At 45.7% G+C, this 20110-nt stretch overlaps 1 protein-coding gene across 5 annotated transcripts; it reads left to right on the forward strand.

Annotated features, from left to right (window-relative positions):
• Positions 1 to 354: 354 nt before the first annotated feature.
• TMEM14A (transmembrane protein 14A) lies at positions 355 to 20110 on the forward strand. Of its 5 annotated transcripts, none has more exons than XM_059178251.1 (7): positions 355 to 676; positions 5464 to 5581; positions 8225 to 8689; positions 12006 to 12097; positions 16620 to 16721; positions 18235 to 18322; positions 19822 to 20110. In XM_059178251.1, the coding sequence occupies exons 3-7, from the start codon at positions 8379 to 8381 to the stop codon at positions 19859 to 19861; spliced, it is 633 nt and encodes a 210-aa protein (XP_059034234.1). In that variant the 5' UTR covers positions 355 to 676; positions 5464 to 5581; positions 8225 to 8378; the 3' UTR covers positions 19862 to 20110. The 5 variants fall into 5 exon arrangements, with proteins under 5 accessions (XP_059034234.1, XP_059034236.1, XP_059034235.1 ...); XM_059178253.1 differs by having other exon boundaries at positions 355 to 604; XM_059178252.1 differs by lacking the exon at positions 5464 to 5581 and having other exon boundaries at positions 355 to 604.

The following is a 20110-nucleotide window of genomic DNA, read 5'->3' on the forward strand; positions in this document are numbered from 1 at the left end:
CGATGCAGCGGGCGGAGGGTGCGCCTCCGGCCTTTCCGCGGCCCGGGGCAGACGAGCAGTCGCGCGGCTGGACCTCGGGGCGCTGTGCCCCGGCCTGGCTCTGCCGCCCTCTGCGACCACAATTTCCCTCGGATTCCGAGCGCGCGCGGTTGAGGCCAATGGGACGCCGGCGCTGGACTGTCGGGCGGGTTCAGCCAATGAGCAGGCGCTGTGGGAGAGGTGGGCCCGCCCCACACACATTCCCCGCCCCCCGCCCCCCCTGCCCCGGCCGACGCCCTCCATGCCCCGCCCCGGGTTCTCCCAACTGGAGCGTCACCGAGTCATACGGAGGCTCCCGCCCCGCCACCGTGACGGCGGCTGAGGGAGGGCGAGCGAGCCGGCTGCGCGGCGTCCCCCACGGCGAGCGGTCCGTCCAGGGTGTCCGAAGCAAGCGAGGGCGCGCCGCCCACGGGAACCCCCGGCAGGGCGGAGAACCGAGAAGAGGCCACCCGCCAAAGTGAGTTTCCAGCGGGGAGCCGGGGCCCGCCCGGCGAAGCCAGGACCGCGTCCAGCCCGACCAGATGATGGCCCGGGATGAGCCGGGCAAGAACCAGGAGGACGCGAGGTTAGGTGCCCTGGTGTTGGCGGGAGTTGTTGAATGGACTTCGGTGCGTCCCGCAGCCGCCTGGCGGGGAGGGTAGGTGGCCGGGAGTCAAGTGTGCGCTCCGACCCGGGCCGATCCAGGGTCTGGACCCCTCCGCGTACCAGGCCGCGGCCCGCATCCTCCCTCTCTCCATCCTGTACGACCACAGTCTCTTTCCTGGGATGGCCAAGTTTCTTGAGAGCCACCTCTGGGCACAGAGGGAAGACAGAGATAGATGATTGCACTTTGAGAAGAGGGTTTTTAAAGACCAAACTAACTTCCAGTTGTGATGAGTGCCCAGGGCCTACACCCCGGCCGGGTTGCCCTTTCTTTCCCCCTTCCCAGTCCCGGGGTGCCCTGGTCTTCAGTTTCGTTAGTGTCAGTGTGGAGTTGGGATCTCAGTAAGGAGGTAGTGTAGATTCGTTAACATCTGTCAAAGGTAGAATGTTTACAGATAGGATGGGTAGGTGTATACCTTCGCTCTGGGGGGTGGATTTATTTGTAATCCTTCCAACGAAAGCTTTGGGAGGTCTAGTTCTTCCTTAGCTCACGGATTTCTTGAAGACATTCCAAGCTCATGGTTTCCTTGTAAGACTTCTTGTTGCCCTGTGTCTTGCCCTACCATTTCAGAAAATTGTTAATGGCCTGAGCTGGACACCAGCAAAAAGGACTCAAAAGACTGGCCAAATGTGAAGAGGTTGTTGACCATACTATAAAAATGGACCCCAACACTGGAAGATCAGGAGGGTGGGGCCGCTTTAGAGATGCAGCGAGCATGGAGAACATAAGCTATGTAGTCCTTCAAAGGCCCTTGTGCACAGGATTTGATCTCTGAAAGGATAGCACTCCTGTATCACAATCACTGTGTCTGAGCTATCTATAGCCAAGGTTCTGAGGGAAGCAGAGTTTAGGGACTTGTTTCTGTACAGATTTCAGGGAGAATAAGAAGAAGTATATGGGTTGGGGCGCCTGGGTGGCTCAGTCATCAAGGGTCTGCCTTCAGCTCAGGTCATGATCCTGGGGTCATGGAATGGAGCCCCGCATCGGGCTCCCTGCTCAGGGGGAGCCTGCTTCTCCCTCTCCCACTTTCCCTGCTTGTTCCCTCTCTGGCTGTGTCTCTCTCTGTCAAATAGATAAATAAAATCTTAAAAAAGAAAAGAAAAGAAAGGACAGAAACCACATATGCTGTAAAATAGGCATTATTTAAGTGCCATTTTACAAAGGAAGAGATTAAGGCCCTAAGAAGATTTGGTAAGTAAAACACATTGCACAATGTATAGAGGGTTGGCACAGTGAAGATTCACAGTGCCCAGCAGCCCAGCTACAGCCTGTGCTCTGAAATCCTGCTGCTTTACCTCTGGAGGAAACAAGTCTTAGGTTGAGACTACCAGGACAAGAAGAAGGCATGCAGCAAGCACAGAGACTCCACTGGACTAAGGTCTGATTTATGTGTTTAGATAAACCAGCTGGATTTCAGGTTTAGAGAAAATGGGGGAGTAGTGTAGGTAGTAGTAGGTTTAGATAGTGTGTGGTGTGTTTGGAAGAGATGACATGTTTTGTGAACCAGTGGTGGAGTCTTGTGGCTCAAAGGAATGGGAGTAGCGCAGGGTAATACTGCTAGCAACTGCCAGTGAGAATTTGAACCGGCATCTGTCTGATTCCCGTCTCAGAAGTCATTGTCTGGGTTTTAGCACTGAAAGTCTCACATCCCAGGAAACCCCAGAGTCTCCAGTCTTAGTAATTCCCTCAACAGGGAAATCCCTCACTTAGCACTGCAAGTTCCCCATTCCCTTAGTCCTGGGCAAACCTGGACAATTTGATCAACCTCCTCCCTTCCGTCTTTCCTTCCTTCCTTCCTTCCTTCCTACCTTCCTTCCTACCTTACTTGCTTCCCTGATTGGGGGAAAGAAGCAAGGCTTCTTTCTCCTCCTCTGGTGTTGGTGTGTCTTATCTCCTATGAGTTCCCTTTAGGTCCTAAGCTAGAGAAGTCACCAGCCCTGAGCTTTGCCGGGTTTCCAGATCAAGGCCATTGAGTTGTATGTGTGTTTTGTTGTTGTTGTTTTGTTTTTAGGGACTTTAAAAAACACATATTTATTTTAGAGATGGGGGCAGGCAAAAGGAGAGAGTTCTCAAGCAGATTTCCCACTGAGCACAGGGCCCAATGAGGAGCTCCATCTCAGGACCCACGAGATCACAACCTGAGCCAAAACCAAGAGTCAGATGCTTAACCAACTGAGCCACCCAGGGCACCAAGGCCACTGAGTTTTCATTGGATCCAGAGTCCAACAAAAGACAAGGTTCTGTTTTCATCACCTTTAAGGAAGAGAAACTTCAGAAATATTCTAGAGAAGTTTCACTCCATCAGTGGAAGCAAGGTGAGGAGTCTCTGGCTCCTTGGGCCTGCCTTCGCACCTCTGGAGAGGTAGCCTTTGGATTACTGGAGACCCAGTAAGGGAAGCGATCATCCCAATTTCACACTGAAAGTATCATGTCCTGGGAGACCTTCCCTGGAGTATGAAAAGTCCTGGTCTGGGTGATGAGTGTGGAAGACTGGAGGAAATGAACAAAGCCCATACAGTGACCCTAAAAGAGGGGCTGAGAGCAACATTGTCTTAAGTGTCAAATGAATATAGTTGCCCACTTCCTCCCTGACCACTGATGTTGTCACCCACAGTTTGCAGTTGACACTAACAATTGACCCATCCACGGTTGCTTGCTGGAGAGTGACTTCAGTGTGTCATAATTAGGAAGATTACAGTCTGTCCTCGACTTTCCCTGTGGATATACTGTTGTGATGTGTATCAGGACAGGCTAGTTTAAATTTTTAAACTTGTGCATATTGTTTTCTAAGAAGTCAGTTAATGAAAATGAGAACAATTATACCACCAACACAAGCATGATCCCTTCATCTAGAAAGAAGTCTAAGTGGGCCGTGTTATTTTAGTGACAAATGGAAAGAGATCTAGAACTGGATCAGGGAGGTAGATAACCAAAACAGAGAATACTGCACAATATGCAGGAAAGACTTTGGGATTGGGCATAGTGGAGAAGGGGATGTGAAAAAACATGTGGAGACTGAATCTCACCAGTCCAGAATGAGATAGGCAAGTGACTCTAAACCCATCAAAAGTATTTTTATTCCCCCAAGAAGATGATCAATGTTCAGTCAAAAATAGCAGCTGTTGAATGAGCTTGAGGATACCACACAAACCAACGGGTATCATCCTGTGGTTCCCTTGACTGCTCTGTGCATCTGAAGAAGTTACTTTTCTTGACTTAGGGATTGCAACTAAAATACCCTGTGGGCGATCAAAAGGAGAAACTCTGATAGCAGAGCTGTTGGCCCCTTACAGTGTACAGCTGGTTTGGTCCTTTCTCACCAGCCATCATGCTTTCTACAGTCTATGCTCTGAACCATGGCAACAAAAAAATGTTCCCTCTAGTTCTTAGGTCCCTTGACTTGAAAAATAGGATTTCAGATTACCTTCTCGATTTCTAGAGGATTTTAATGGAACTTCTGGAATCACAAAGCAGAAGACTTGTTGATATTTTGCCCAAATACAAACTAGACTTAGCTCATCTATCTCCACATTCGTCAGAAAGTGCCCATGTAAATTTGGGCAAATCCCACTCAGTCTATAAGTGTCTTACCAGAGAAAATGAAAAGATCTTACCTATTCAGTACCCTGCACATCTTATATATGACACTCCTAAAAAGGGCTGTGGTTTGGGATGCCTGGATGGCTCAGTCAGTTAAGTATCTGCCTTCAGCTCAGAGTCCTGTGATGGAACCCCCACATCAGGCTCCCTGCTCAGCAGGAAGTCTGCTTGTCTCTCTTCCTCTCCCTTACCCCTGTTCCTTCTTTCTCTCTCTCTCTCACATAAATGAAATCTTTAAAAAAAAAAAAAAAAAAAAAGAGGGAAGGGTTGTGATTTGTTTATATATGGTATTGAGACTTTCATAAGGAAAGTTTTTGGTCACTTTTCAGTTTTGTCAAAATGTCCAGAAGCTCTTAATGAGATTTTTGACTTTAAAGAAGTGGAAGAAGATAGCCTTGTTAGATATGTGCCTACAAAATGGACCTCATTGCTCCCAGTCACAGAAAAGATTGTAAAGTGTCGGCCTACCATAAAATCATAGTTTCAACATTTGGGACAAGAAGACTGTTCTTCTTTGATTTGGAATATATTGAAGATGAAAATGGATAAGAGGGGTATAGTAAAATGGAAATTTATATGCTGTGTCTCCACAACTGATGGTCTTTGAAGAGGCTATAGGAAGCCTAGAAAAGGATCAACAGACCGCACCTGAACTGTCTAATGTTATGTATAAGTTGAGACAAAAATTCATACAGCATAAAAATTATTCATTTTTTGGAAATAAGACTGCTTCAGAACTTTAAAAAAAAAAAAGTCTCCAGAAAAGGGTAATCAAGTTAAACAGGACTTTCTTAATTTCTTTACTAAGACAGTAGCTTATTTGGAACCCAACTTCAATTTTACCAGTTCAAATTATCTCTATGCCTCAAAACCATTTTCCCTGAAAAGGAGATGTTTACCTTATGATGGCTTCCAGTGTGCTTCAGAGTGCTTAAAAATGATGGACATTGGGGTGCCTGGGAGGTTCGGTTGGTTACGGATCCAACTGATCCAATCGGCTCAGGTCATGATCTCAGGGTTATGACACTGGCCTCTGTGCTGGGCTTTGTACTCAACAGGGAGTCTGCTTGAATTTCTCTCTCTCTCCCTCTCCCCCTCCCCCTGCTCATGTGCACACTTGCGCTCTCTCTCAAATAAATTTATCTTTTTAAAAAATGAAAGCCTATATGATGAATTTACAGATACAAAGGACCTGATTAACAAACTGCTGACCTTAACAAGCCTGTGGACACAAAGTGGGTGAGCCTTTTTGGAGAAATGAAAGCAAACACCTACAAATTTAAAAACCTGCTGTTGCTAGTAAGTAAAATCCTAACTATTCCATGCTCACACACTTTTATTGAGAGGGTATTTAGCCTAACGTCATCACACGTTAGGCTAAATACAGATGCAAGGAATCTGTGTCCCGTGGGCTTGAGGAGAGCAGAGCTGCAGGTCAGAGTGAATTTTACATTTGACAGTATTCAGTTTTACCACTACATGAAAAAAAAGAAGGATGTCCTTAAGGCTGCAAACAGTTCAGAAAAGTATTATTGGGAAAGAAGACAGAAAGAATAAAAATAGTCTACTGTACCATGGGACAGAAATATGTCATTTTTAATTAAACATAGGAAATCTCTGTTTCATCCTATTCATGTTCTCCTTTTAAAGTCTTGCATTATGTATCTTATGTTGATTTATATATTTGTATTTAAAAATATGCACAGCATATTAGCACAGCAGTAGGTGTCTAATTTAGAAATAATATACATATATTGGGATGCTTGTTCAAAATTTCTTTTACTGGGACTCCTGGGTGGCTCAGTCGTTAAGTGTCTGCCTTTGGCTCCAGTCATGATCCCAGGGTCCTGGGACTGAGACCTACATAGGGCTCCCTGCTCAGTGAAGAGTCTGCTTCTCCTTCTCCTTCTGACCCTCTTCCCACTTCTGCCCTCTCTCTCTCTCAAATAAATAAATATTTTTTAAAAATTCTTTTACTGATGAGAAGAGCCCTAAATGATCAGTAATCCTGTGGTATCTAGAAGAAGAGAAGAATCACGGACCTGAAGCAGACTTTTTTTATTTGCTTAAAAATCAGTAAGTCTCTTGTGATTTCTATTTTTTTTTTTTTAAGGTTTTCTTTATCTTGGGGCACCTGGGTGGCTTATTCAGTTAAACATCTACCTTTGGCTCGGGTCATGATCCCAGGGTCTAGGATCAAGCCTTGCATAAGGCTCCCTCCTCAGGGGGAGCCTGCTTCTCCCTGTCCCTCTGCCCCTCCCCTTGCTTGTGTTCCCCCTCTCTCTGTCAAATAAAATTTTTTTTAATTTTATTTATCTATTTAGGAGAGACAGAGAGAACATGAGCAGGGGAGGGGCAGAGGAAGAAGGAAATTTCCCACTGAGCAGAGACCCCAGCACAGGTCTAGATCCTAGGATCCCAGGATCACGACCTAAACTTGAAGGTGCCCTGTGACTTTGGTTTTTATGAATTAATCTCCCAAACCCAGGGTGCCCACAGAAGAGCTGATACAGACTGAGTTTGGGAACATTGTTTGAAAATGAGGATTAGGCTCGGGATCCACAGAGCACTCACTGAGGGCTAAACATCCTGTGAGGTCCTGCCTGAGCAAGCGGCCAGTCTGTCAGTCAGTCAGGCTCTCAACTGTACTCTCCTCTTTTCCAGTCCCACCCATACACCACTTAGGAAAGCCTGTGTTACTATACATTGGGAGTTCTGCAAATCCAAAGGGGCCTGAGGATGGAAATCAGGAGATCTGAGAACATGGATGGAGAAAAGAAATTTTTATCCTCACTAACCTCTAAAATCTAGCATTTGTTTCATAGGCCACAAACCACCACAGTATCAGTACCTGTGACTCTGTCATCACGAGCAGATGTTTGCATGTTTCAGATACCCGAAAATATTGTTTAGGTGCAACACCGTTTGGGAACTATGGTATTATAACCCCCACTCTGAGATCCTGTAATATGATAAAGAAGCACATTTATTAGATCGCAGATATAAATTTTTAATAATTTCATAACTGTATTTCAATAAAATTGGCTTCCTTGGAAATCCTGTTTTTTATTGTTCTTGTGTTTTTCCAGATTGCCAAAGGCAGCTGATGGCTCATCATAGGGCCATCTGTCTCTGCTGGGATCATGAATAGACAGCTTGACAAATAGGTAGAAAGAAATATGCTTGGTGGTACCGTTGCCTTGCGCTCTAACCTTATTATTAGCTGGCATATGAATTGAAAGGACAGTGACCTCTTTGCCTAAGAACGTTTGTGAACCCACGTGTCCAAGAATATGGAATTTCCCATCATAGAAAGTTATTCTTTTAAGTTTAGGTGAAAATGCCTTGAGTAGGAATATCATGGGACTGTTTCCAGCTTCCCATACCTCAGTGACAGGGTCAAAGGGATCTCTGAGCAGCATCTTATAAATCCAGGCACTGACGTCTGAAGTCAGGGGCAAGTTATTTACTGGAAGTCCTATCAGGTAAAGGTAAGGGAAGCATTCCAAGCGGGGTTTTACTTTTATTCTGGATAGGGCAAGTCCTGGAAGTCTGGAGAGAGGGTTGGGGGAGGCTAGGGTAAGGATGGGTAAGGAGTCTGGTTAGAGTTATAGTATGTGGTTTGGAAGGCAAAACTGGCGTGAAATGAGCATTTGTTGCCAGGAGGAACAACTCCAAATCCACTGAATTCATTTCTGGGATCATAGATCCTGAGACTAGCCATGACTTAAAGTGCATTGCACGTCTGTCAGTCTCTACCTTTCCCTTCCCTTAATTAGGCCCAGCAAATCCTGGGCGTGGAGTATAAAACCGGGATCTTGAGCTCCTCTCCACCTCTGGAGTGGAGATATAATGAAGGGAGTGATATAATGTGTGTGATATAATGAAGAGAGCTCCGGCTTAGAAACCAAACTTGGGCTCTAACCTTTGTACCCCACTTAGGACCTGAGACCGTGGACAACTCAGTCACCCCATCTGTCTGAACCTTAGCTCCCCGCACTGAAAATGGGGACAGTCGCCGGCAAGAATCTAAAAGGCCTGATTGCTGTCTTCTGAGTGGTGAACGAACCTCAAGGTTAAAACTCCGCCTACTGGGATGCCGGCTACACCCAGACCTATTCTCTGCGGGGGCTTCCCCGTCCGGCCGGGTTCGGCAGGAGGCAGCAGACCCCAGCACGGCTGTAGAGCCAGAGCGGAAAGCTGGGCAGAAAGAGCGAGCGGCGGAGGAGCCGACTGGCCTCGGGGTCCGCAGCCTGTGCAGGGCACGCCCGGCGGAGGCGAGGGCAAGCCGTGGCGCATGCGCGCCGCGGGACCGACACCGCCCGGAACCAGCAGGCTCTGCCAGTGCGGGGAGGTAGCGCGCAGAATCGGGAGGTGCTGGCGGCGGGGACCGCTTCCGGACACCAGGTACGAGGCTGGCCCGAGGCTGGCTCCCGATTTTTCTCTTTTGAGCCGCGGGGAGGGCTCGGGGCTGCAGGTGAGCTGTATACCTCGCAGTCGAGAACTTCTCTCCTGAATTTTCTTGTAAAGGCACAGATCTGAGCAAAGATGCTAATGACCTGGGGAGGATTTTGCAGGGGATGGCGGCTGCTTCTTCCAAGCGTCGCTTCTCTCCGTCTTCTGGGAATTCCCGGAATGTCTTCCTTCCGCGGCCCTGAATCTCCCACCTGTCCTCCTTCCGACCTTCCTGGAACTGGGGAGAGGCGGGGAAGGGATGGGGTTCTCTGACCATGGCAAAAACGCTTGGCAGTTTAACCTTGCTAGTACCACCCAGACTTCATTCGAAGATGGTCTTTCGAGCCCCCAAGGAGTACAAAGGTAGGTAGTTTTTTATACAGTAGCTTACAGAAAATCTCTTAGTGGGTCCCCCAAATTTTGGAGGGCTAGGGGCAAGGCAGGGCCCTGTCACCTGGTTTCATACGCGGTGCAGTAAATCATTTTTGCTGCATTGCACCCAAGACGCTTTCTGGCCTCTCCAAGTACTTAGGTAGTATTTTCAGTGAGAGCCTGTGAAGCAAGGCGCCCATCAGCTCCTACTTCCATCACTTCCCTGTGTGGTTCTGGTCATATGGTCCTGCCATGGACAGGGAGCAAGAGGGATGTTTGCTTTTTGTCTGCAATTTCTCTCTGTATTCAGAAACTTCTTGCAAGGATTGGGAATAGGTGTGTGTATTTTGCCTCCTTAGAATACTCAGCTCAGTAAGGAGATTAAGGGAACAGACCGTTGCCTGGCAGTAGAGCTATACTGAGGGTTGACCAGTTACAGAATGTCTTCCCTCAGGCAAAAGTTGTTCCTCTGGTTCATTCAGCAAGTATTTCTGCACACCCTGCCTTGTGCGTGGCGGTGAGCTTGGTGATGTGGGGAGGACAAAGGTGAACAGAACTTGAGCTTAGCCCCGGAGGAGCTAGGCTGAGAAGGGAGGTCGGGAGGGAAGCTCAATGTAAGTAACTCCATGCCAGGGAGAAGGGGCGGGGCCCCAGGAGAGCGTCAGAAGGAGACTGGGAGCTCAGAGGACAGAGAAGAATCGGCCTTTTACATCAGGTGGCCGTTTTAAGCAGAAAATTAGGTTCCCAAATTACTACCTGATGAGGAGTGATCTCCTAAGCTTCCATCTGTGTGTAGAGGTATTTTCCTCACTGTGTGTCAGGCATCTTAGGCTATGTCTCAGATAGGTCCCACCATTCCTGGATTCCTCCCTCCACCTACCACATGCCTGCTGGTCCAGGGCTCCCTATCTCCTGGAGGAGCATCAAGGCCCCCCCGCCCCCCGCCTCCCACCTCTCCTTCCTGGTGCGCCAATCCAGAGACTAGACGTGAGTCATCTCTGACTCATCCCTCCCCTGCACTCCCCACATCCAGGCTTATTGATTCTGTTTCCTGAACGTCTCTCAGAGCTGACCCACCCTCCCTGCCGTTGCTCCAGGCCAGGCCACCACCAGCTCTGGCTTAGCTCAGCTTCCTGCTTCACTTCGTCCCATCTCCTGCTACCCACTGCGAGGAAGCACTGGCTGGAATTAAATCTGGTGGAGAGACTCCCCTCTGTCATCCCTACTGCCCTTGAGACAGAACCCAGCCTCCCTTTACGGCACTTAGAAGTGTCCTGGCCCTGTCTTTTTCCCCAGGCCCATGTCTTCATAGCTGCCCTGCACGCCTGTCCATTTTGAGAACAGGCCATGCTTTCTCATGCTACTGGGCTTTTGCACAGGTTCTCCCTGCTGCCCAGAGCACATCCTTCCCTGCCACCCTCTTCGCTCGGCTTACTCCTCCTCTCCCCAAGATCCCAGCCCGGACCCTGTCTGCTCTAGGAATCCTCCTTTAGGCTCACAAGTCACCATAGGCTCCACTTCTTGATATCGTGCCCATGCATCTCCTCATAGGGCTCATCCACACGTCTTCCTCCTCTGCTGTGCTGTACTAAAAGGCCAGAGCCAAGTCCAAGGGCTTTCCATGCCTTCCTGCTGCCTTGCACAAAGAAGACATGCAGGGGCGTCTGAGTGGCTTCGTTGGTTAAGCATCTGCCTTCTGCTCAGGTCATGATCCCGGGATCCTGGGATCAAGCCCCACTTCGGGCTTCCTGCTGAGCAGGCAGCCTGCTTCTCCCTGCCACTGCCCCACTTGTGCTCTCTCTCTGTGTCAAAGAAATTAAAAAAATATTTTCCTAAAAAAGAAGACATTCAATAAATAGTTGTTAAATGGAGTTGAGCATAAGCTATAACATTATGGTTTGATTCACTGAGTGCCTGAGTCATAAATTCACTCCATCTCTGTTGTTTCCTCAGCAAGCTGGCACAGTTATGGCCTCACACATGTCAAGCTTAAAAATGGGTATAGGGTGAAAGAGAAGAACAATCATTATTCAAGCAGCTAGTATTTGATGAGTGTCCAGTACGTGTAGGCCCTGTTGTAAGCACTCTTCAGTATTACCTCATTTAATCACCACAACCTGTGAGGTAATTTTATCATTATCCGTATTTTACAGATGGAGAGACCGAGTTGCAGAGAGATTAGGGACCACACACAATGTTACATAGCTAGCAGCCAGTGGCAGCAGGCTTGGAGCCCAGCATACACTGTGGAATTCGATTAAGTCTTTGGGAACAACAGTAGATCAGACGGACCATGAGAAGCTGACAGGGCTGAAGACGGAAGGCATGCAGTGTGGTCACAACTTGAAGCTACGAGACCAACAGAGGTGACTGATCCAGAACTTTACAGATCTGAGAGACATGAGTTTTATTTGCATATAGATATAGAAGCGGCACTGGGAATCAGAAATTAAAAGAATTAGAAAGCTACAAGGAACTTTAGGGTTCATCTCATCTACTCCCCTCACTTTGCGGGGGAGTCAGTGTCAGGGATGGGGCATGAGTCAAGGCCCAACAGCCTGCTGCTGACCAGTACCCATGTCTCCAGCCTGTGGCCAGCACACTTTCTCCTGCATCTTACCGATTCCTGGGTAGGATTTTCATGGAACTTCTCACCCCTAGGTGTATGTTTCAACTGCTGCTATGAGACACATAGGATATTCTCGTCACTCACGTGATTTTTTGCCAGGGGCTTCATTATATTCATCAGTGATTTGCCATTGATTAAGCATGCATGTTTCTGGCTGAGCTTGAAATTAATCTCTGTAACTCCGTGGAATACATGCCATTTTTGTATTACCTATGCTCCCCCCATCCCCAGTTCTTTTTATTTTGTAAAACTTGTCCCTTCATCCAGCGGTAGAATTGCAACCTTGCCAATGGACCTGATCGGTTTTGGTTATGCGGCCCTTGTGACGTTTGGAAGCATTTTGGGATATAAGCGGAGAGGTAAGCCTTAACTCTATTTCTCATCCAAGGGCCTTGGTAGGGGATTGCTGGTTGTGCTAAGATCATGTGAGGGTTTCAAGTTGGTGCAGCCACTTTGGAAAACAGTGTGGAGATTCCTTAAAAAATTAAAAATAGAGCTACCCTATGACCCTGCAATTGCACTGCTGGGTATTTATCCCAAAGATACAGATGTAGTGAAAAGAAGGGCCATCTGTACCCCAGTGTTCATAGCAGCAATGGCCACAGTCACTAAGCTGTGGAAAGAGCCCAGATGCCCTTCAGCAGACAAATGGATAAAGAAGATGTGGTCCATATATACAATGGAGTACGATGCCTCCATCAGAAAGGATGAATACCCAACTTTTGTATCAACATGGACAGGACTGGAGAAGATTATGCTGAGTGAAATACATCAAGCAGAGAGAGAGTCAGTTATCATATGGTTTTGCTTATTTGTGGAGTATAAGGAATAACATGGAGGACATGGGAGAAAGAGAGGAGAAGTGAGTTGGGGGAAACTGGAGGGGAAGAAGAACCATGAGAGACTGTGGATTCTGAGAAACAATCTGAAGGTTTTGGAGGGGAGGGGGGGGTTGGGTGATCCTGGTGTGGGTGTTATGGAGGGCACGTATTGCATGGAGCATTGGGTGTGGTGTATAAACAGTGAGTCTTGGAACACTGGTGGGGGGGGGGGAGGATCATCTGAGGGTTTGTAAATAAGACAGGAAGGTGAAGAGGTCCTAGAGGCAACCGAGGACCAGCATGTCGTGCATGGAAGGGAGTTGTAGAGGGCAGGGGGCTGGGTGTGACAGAGCAACCCAACCCAGCTGTCTGGGTTTCTCTTCACCTGTCATTATTAACTGTGTAATTAATTGACTCAACCTCCTCAGGGCTACTCGCTCATTATCAAATGAGGATTTTCATTTGTTTACATATTCCTAGTATCAAAAACTGAATTATGTTGATAATTGTGTTTTGCAAAGGAAAATTTGTTAAATACTTAGATATCCTCTCAGAGGTTGTCTCTTCGTCTATATCCAAAAGAGGGGAGAGAAAAAAAAAAGTTGATAAGTTTTCATGCAAAAAAATGAAAGGTTCTATTTGTGACATTGGTAGGCTGCAACTTGAGTGAAAAAGCCAGGTCTACATAGGTATTAGAGGGACCCCTTATTTAGCAATTGCTAAGAAGTCTAAGGCCAGAAACACAGGTCTCTGTAGGGACTGAGGGGTGGCAGGTTAAAACAGAGGTTTTTTTTTTTTTTTTTCATTCTACAATATTTACTTCTTTTACTTTTGTTTTTATAATTTTCTATTTTTATAAGAATTTTGTGAGATTAAGAGTCTCTTATGGTTAAAACAGAGTATTTTCTAAGATTCCTGAGAACCTCTAATTCACTTGGACTTTTGTTTGTTGCTCCTATGTTCTCTCTCAATGGGTGTAGCATATGTACTTGATGGAAGGCACCAACGTGCCATCATATAGTTTGGTGCCATCATATATTTTGATGGCACCAAACTATATGATGGCTTAGCTGCACAATATGGTCCCTTGGCCTCCTACAAGAGCCCCCAACTGTGTGATCCTGGAAGCCCCTGGGGGCATGTGTTTGCAAAAAAGCGCACTCCTGTGTAATGTGGGTTAAGAGCACAAGCCACAGCATCAGGCTTTCCTAAATTCTGCTCTTGACATTACTCCTTACTAGCTCGGGTACTCATGTGAGTTGTTTTAACTTCTGGGCTCCAATTCCTCATTTGTATGTTGATCAGTTAGGTTTAAATAAGATAATGCATGTAACACATTTCACATAGTGCCTGGCTGGAAGAAGGTCTTGATATTCTTGTTTCTGCTGCTACTCCATGCCAGGGGGAGAGTCTGTGGGCCAGTGAGGCAAAATACCTTTTTCTGGTTTTGTATTCTATATTCTTAGCTGCTTGTGGCCCCAGTGCTTTAGAGCTTTTGTATAAAGTGAATCAGTTCTTTATGTTTTTACTTAAAACTTCCCTAGACATGAATCCCCTAGAGTTCGGCCTGGAGACCCTTCACGGGACAGTTACTGAGAACAGTGTTGAGTAGGTTGAAGATGTGATGTCAGGATGGTGTTTGGTAAGAGGACAAGTATATCTGAATCCTGTACAAGACCAAGTGCCGGACATAGTTGGGTCAGAGTGAGGGGCTGATAGATTTCTTCTCTTGCTGGGAGCAGGCAAGGGGGAGAGAGGCAGCACAGCGGCACCAAGTTCTGAGTTCACCCCTCTCCCACACAGGTCCCCAGGAAAGTGCATACCCAAGTAGACACTATGATTTTGAGGCTTTTTCTGAGCCAGGTAGCCAGTGCCCAAAGCCCAAGATGGGCAGAAAGCTCTCTTGGCCTTCTCCTGCACCAGGGCTGAACCTGGCTACCTACCTTCTACTCCAGTTCAAGGTCAGGGCACAGCAGCCCCTCTGGAGAGAAAGAGGGGAGCAGGAGAGCAGGTGTCTTGCTCTGAGGGAGAGAGGCCCTCTTGTGCACCTCCCAACTCCGTTGAAACTCCTTGAGACTGCCCCAGCCAGGTTGGCACTTGAAGGAGGGGTTGCGGGGCACAGCTTGGCACTTCTTTTTTCTTTTTTGGTAGCCCCACTATAGACTGAGCTTTTTTGCAGGATCTGGCTCCCTTCCACGAGCCATAGCCTTCTTAAACCTAGAGCCTGCCCATCCTCACTGTTTGCTGTCTGACCTCCGCGAGACTCGGGTGCAGCTGCTTCCCCTGCCTGCACATACTTCAGGTGGGGAGGGTCCCAGCATTGCAGAACTCATCAGAGTGTACAGAAGAGAGTCCAAGGTCTCTAAGTGAGAAGACACCTTAATTAAGGTGACCTAGTCATGCGTTCCAGAAAATGCTTCAATTCCCTTGACTGTTTTCTAATCTGCTGTCTTCTGCTAAACATGACCCATTTAACAGGGAGGGCCCGGGCCTGCATTTTGTCAGCATTTATCAAGTGCTGCCAAGTACCCAGCACTGGGTCAGGCCCTGGAAAACAGCAGTGAGCAAAAAGAGATGGTGCTTGGAAGCAAGTTGGGGGGCTGACCTTAAATACGTGGACAGGTGCGCAAATACAGGATGGCGAATCGTTGGAGACTCTGATGGGGCCCCTTGTTCAGAGTGGTGTGTCAGAGAAGATGTCTCTAGGAGCTGACCGTTACAGAGACAGGTGCGCTGCAGTTGGCCAGGCAGACAGGGCAGGGAAGAGCAGTCCAGGCAGGGAACAGCATGTCTAGAAGCCATGAAGAATAAAGACTTAAGGGATCTGATCGAAGGCCAAGGCTCCCGTAATCGAGTCGACTTGGGTTTTTCTCTAAGTGCAGTAGGAAGCACAGACAGTTTTTAATTAGCGGAGTGACCAGTCTGGACGTATGATTTTAGAAGACCGTGTTGCCGTGTTTGCAGAATAGATTTGGGGGGAAGGAGGAACAACGAGGAATTTAACGTTCTGTCCAACTGTAACATTCTAAGCCTTTGTGTATTTGACGTGGATGGTATTACCAACACTGTTTTGCAACTGACAAACTCAGAGACTAAGTGCCTTAGCCAAAGTCCTTCGGGCAACAAATGGAAGAATTAGGACTAGAACCTAGCTTGTGTGTCTTCTCATTCAGGATGCTGCTGTGTGTGTGCGCGCACACTGCTGCAATGGTTTTTAACCCTGGTTACCATCTGAATTTCCTATAGATATTTAAAACATAGGGATGCCTTGGCCCTACCCTGAGGGATTCCAAACATAGGGATGCCTTGGCCCTACCCTGAGGGATTCCAATCTGATAGATTCTAAATAGAGTGAGCTCCACAAAGCACCAACTGTGTGTGTCTGTCTGTTTTGTGCACAGTGTCCCTGGCAGGAGGCCCGTTGCCGGTGGGCTGGAAGTGCTCAGTGTTGGTCACCGTGCCCTGGGGCAGGGGATGAATGGACTGAGGGCAGGAGAGCACTGGGTGGGAGGCTACTGGCTCTTCCCATCTCTCAGTACAGTCCCCATTCATCCCTGAGTCCTGACATCCCGAGGCTGGAAGCTTTGTTAATTATTTCAGGACAGAACCATTGCTTGCTTTGCATGGGACTTCTCTTTCTACCTCTATGAGCTTAAATACCATTGCATCCCATTATTATCACAGCCTGAGTAAAAAGAGGGAGGCAGGGAGAAGAGGGGGAAGAGAAGGACAGAGAGAGGTATAAAGAAGTCAACCGATTGTCTAGGTCATGCAATCAAAGTCAGAACCACCACCACCAGGCAGGCTTTCATATTCATTCAAGCCGTATCTAACCCTGGCACTGCCATGTATTCGGGGTTCCTCTGCCTTGCATTTTGGGTTCAGCAGGGACCAGTCATATTAGAAGCGGTCCATGAAGAGGCGGATATGTAATTTGGCTTTGTCGAGCTACAGTGCCCACCTAGATACGCATTTGAAGGTGCATGTATCATTCTTGAAAGAAAGGAAGGAATTCCTTTCATTTGGGGATTCTCTCTCTGAGCCCCCTTTTTTCCCCCAGGTGGTGTTCCATCTTTGATCGCTGGTCTTTTTGTTGGATTTTTGGCTGGCTATGGAGCCTACCGTGTCTCCAATGACAAGCGAGATGTCAAACTATCACTGTGTAAGTAAGACATTTTTTCCAGTTTTGAAGGGTCGAACCTTGGGAGTGACTTTTTTGATACTCTGTACTAGGTATACTGGAAAACGTAGTCATGTGGTAAGTAGATACGCATGTGTGGAGACTGAACAGAATTCTTGTTCCTTTCTAGAGTGACCCACTCAGAAACAAGGATATTGCTCCCAGGCCTTCAGACACAGAAGCATGTTTCTATGAAACTTATTACTAGAAAAATAAAATTAGAAAAATTAAGGAATTATGTCCAGAATTTCTGCTAATACCCTTAAGTACCTATTAGCATAGTTTTTGTGTTGCTATTAAAATACCAAATAAGACAGCCTCGCATTATTTTATTTAATTCACAAGCAGCTTTTAGATCCTGTTTTACCCTAGGACTCGATCTAGAAAACCAAGGCTGACCTTTTTTTAGCTTCTTCCCTTGTCCGGCTTAGCAGGGGAATGTCCATAGTAAAAATGGAAACCTGTGTGTGTAGGCCCAGGATGCTTGGTTCTCTTTAGTCTAACTTGAGATCCCGTGAAGGTTTGGAAATTGTTTCCGTTTAATTTGATTATTATTCAGAGTGTCCTGGTGGTATGGAAGACAGGACAAATAAAGACAGATTATACCAGTTCCGTCTTCAAGGGAGAGCAAGAGACTTTGTGTTGTATTTTTTTCCCTTGACTTGTTTGAAATAGGAACTAAGGATAGTTTTTAATAATGAAATTGTATCAAAAGAAGAAACAAAACAGCAAGATGTGGATATTTGGGGTTTTTATTCACATGCATTTAAGTAGTTCACGTGTGTTTATTGTCCGTCATTTTGTTCTTTATAACAGCAAGTGATTTTTCGTTGAAAGCTGTTCTGAAATTGCGATGTCGGCATCCGCCTCTATTCCCTAAAACATTCTCTCTCCGTACTGGGTCAGCTCCTCAAAGGCTGGCGGGACGCTTCTGAGTGTAATATTATTGCCCAGACTGTTCTTACTTAGCCTCCAGGCATCCATTTCCCAGAATGCAGTACTGCAAATTACAATCAATCGGCCTTTTTTCCTAGTATTTTTTTACTCATCAGGTCTTACTTAAAGACTCTAATTATTTTCTTTACTTTCACTTAAATGAGCATTTATTGGATGTCTCCTGTGGGTCCAGACAGACTCCCCAGAGTTTGTGAAGAAAGCTGAAGAAGACACAGTCCTAGCCTTCCAGGCGTTTCTACAAACAGAAAATTAAGTTAGAAAAAGACTTTTTCTTCTGGAGATATTTCGGGAATGGATTTTAACATGTTGCTTACTCAGAAACCTTTTTGATAAGCTAGTTTATAAAGTCTTTTAAGAGAGCATTTTATCTTTTTAAGAAGATAGCAGTTTAATACTTATACATAATAGCTATTGTATTAGAAAGCTGAAACAATGTCTCTCTCTCTCTCTCTCTCTCTTTTTTTTTTTTTTTTTTTTGCATGAGCAAGCATTGATAATGTGTTTGAAACTCTGGTTCATGCATTGGTTGGGTTTTTAGTTACAGCTTTCTTCCTGGCCACCATAATGGGTGTGAGGTATAAGAGATCTAAGAAAATCATGCCAGCTGGACTGGTTGCAGGTTTAAGGTAAGAAACACTATTTTTCTGTACTTTTTCTTCTGTCATCATTTAATGTGGACTTTTTGGCAAGAGTCAGTTTTAACTTGAAAAGGTCAATGTGATTTTTGTTAGAGTAAGCATGACTATAAAACCTTAAAGTATCATGCCTGCAGTCCGTCTTTGGTATTGATGTCCCCAGGAACATTATGGGGAGTACATGGGGTGTTGCTATAGTATGTGACTGCATGTACTCACGTTTTTTAGAATAAAGAACTGAATTCAGCCTTTTTTCCTCAAGATTTACTCATCTGAAACAGTAAATGTATTCATTTAAATCTGATACTCAGTCTCTCTTAGAGCATTAGACAAAGTGATAGCCTGCTACACTTCTTTGAGTTTTCAAGAGAGGACAGTTAATATTTAAAAAAATAAATAAATAAAGAGGGAGCCTCCAATTTCTTAATTTGATCCCAGTAATTCTATCCATGAGATTAAGCATATTACCACCTACAAATTTATAGTGACATTTTCAATTCTTCCTGGAGGCAGCCTTTATATGTTGAAAGCCTTAAAGTTGTTTACTTCTTTTGCTACACATTTTTACTTTTTGAAATGTATTCCAAAGAAATAATGAAATGTATAGAAAGGCTGATGTTTATTGCAACTTTATTTCTAATGGAACACATGGTAAACTGAAAAATTAAAACTCATCAATAAGGAAATGTTTCAATAAGGCTTTTGTCCACTTAATGAAATATTGAACAGCAATTACATGACACATTTTCAAAAACCATTTAGTGACATTAGAACCTCTTAATGATATAGTGGGAGATAAAAACAAATAAACAACCAAATCTGAGTGCGATCTTAGAAGTTTGTGTATAAAAAACCAAGATAGGAAAGAGATGCTTCAAACCTTTAATAGTGTTTATCACTGGTTGATAATGCAATGAGTAAATTTCTCCATTCTACTTTTCTTTAGAATTTTCTCATGGCTGTGTATCATGTTTATGACTTGGTGGCAAGGGGCATGAGGGTCAGGGAGGACTGTGACTACAAAGGACGGTTTTCCAGTTACGGCTGTGTTTTAAAAATGATCTTGGTGATAGAAAGAATCAGAGGTAGGCTTTATGGGTCAAGAAGAACAAGACCCCAGTCAGTGGAAAGTAGCTGAGATTATAATAATATCACCCCAGAATTGCTCCTTGCTTCTTATTTTTAAGCCACTTGCCCTTACTAGCTTATGAAAGGTTTGTGTTCCTCTCCAAACCTTTCTCTTACAAAGGTTCATCTCGGGTTTTCAGAATCATGAGTTCTGATTTTGCTCAGTCAATCAGCATTTTTAAGTGGCTAATTCAGTCAGGTCTGGGAAGTTCCAGTACAGGGATAATTACAGAGATCACCCCTGCTCCAGGAGAAGTGAGCCTCTTGGAAGCCAAAGTTTAGTAACAGTACCGGTTAGGTGAACATACGAACTCTTATGCCACATAAGCGTGACCCGCTCTTTGCCTTTTGTTTTAATCCAGCCTCATGATGATTCTAAGACTTATCTTACTGCTACTCTGAGAATCCAGAGGAACTGAAGACTAAATTCGTATGATTCTACTGTAACGGGCAGAGTATACACTTTGGATTTAAAAGATAAACTTCAAGGTGGAATATTACGTGTCTTATTTTATGTTACAAACAACAGAAATGTTCCAAAATGAACACCAGTTTGAGGGATTTTTTTAAAAACTGAAAACTCAACTGTTTTCTACTTGTCAGATAATGGTCTTGTTAAAGATATTCAATAAATCGTTATACATGCTTTCA

This window comes from Mustela lutreola, chromosome 6 (assembly GCF_030435805.1).
Source record: "Mustela lutreola isolate mMusLut2 chromosome 6, mMusLut2.pri, whole genome shotgun sequence".
Lineage (NCBI taxonomy): Eukaryota > Metazoa > Chordata > Mammalia > Carnivora > Mustelidae > Mustela > Mustela lutreola.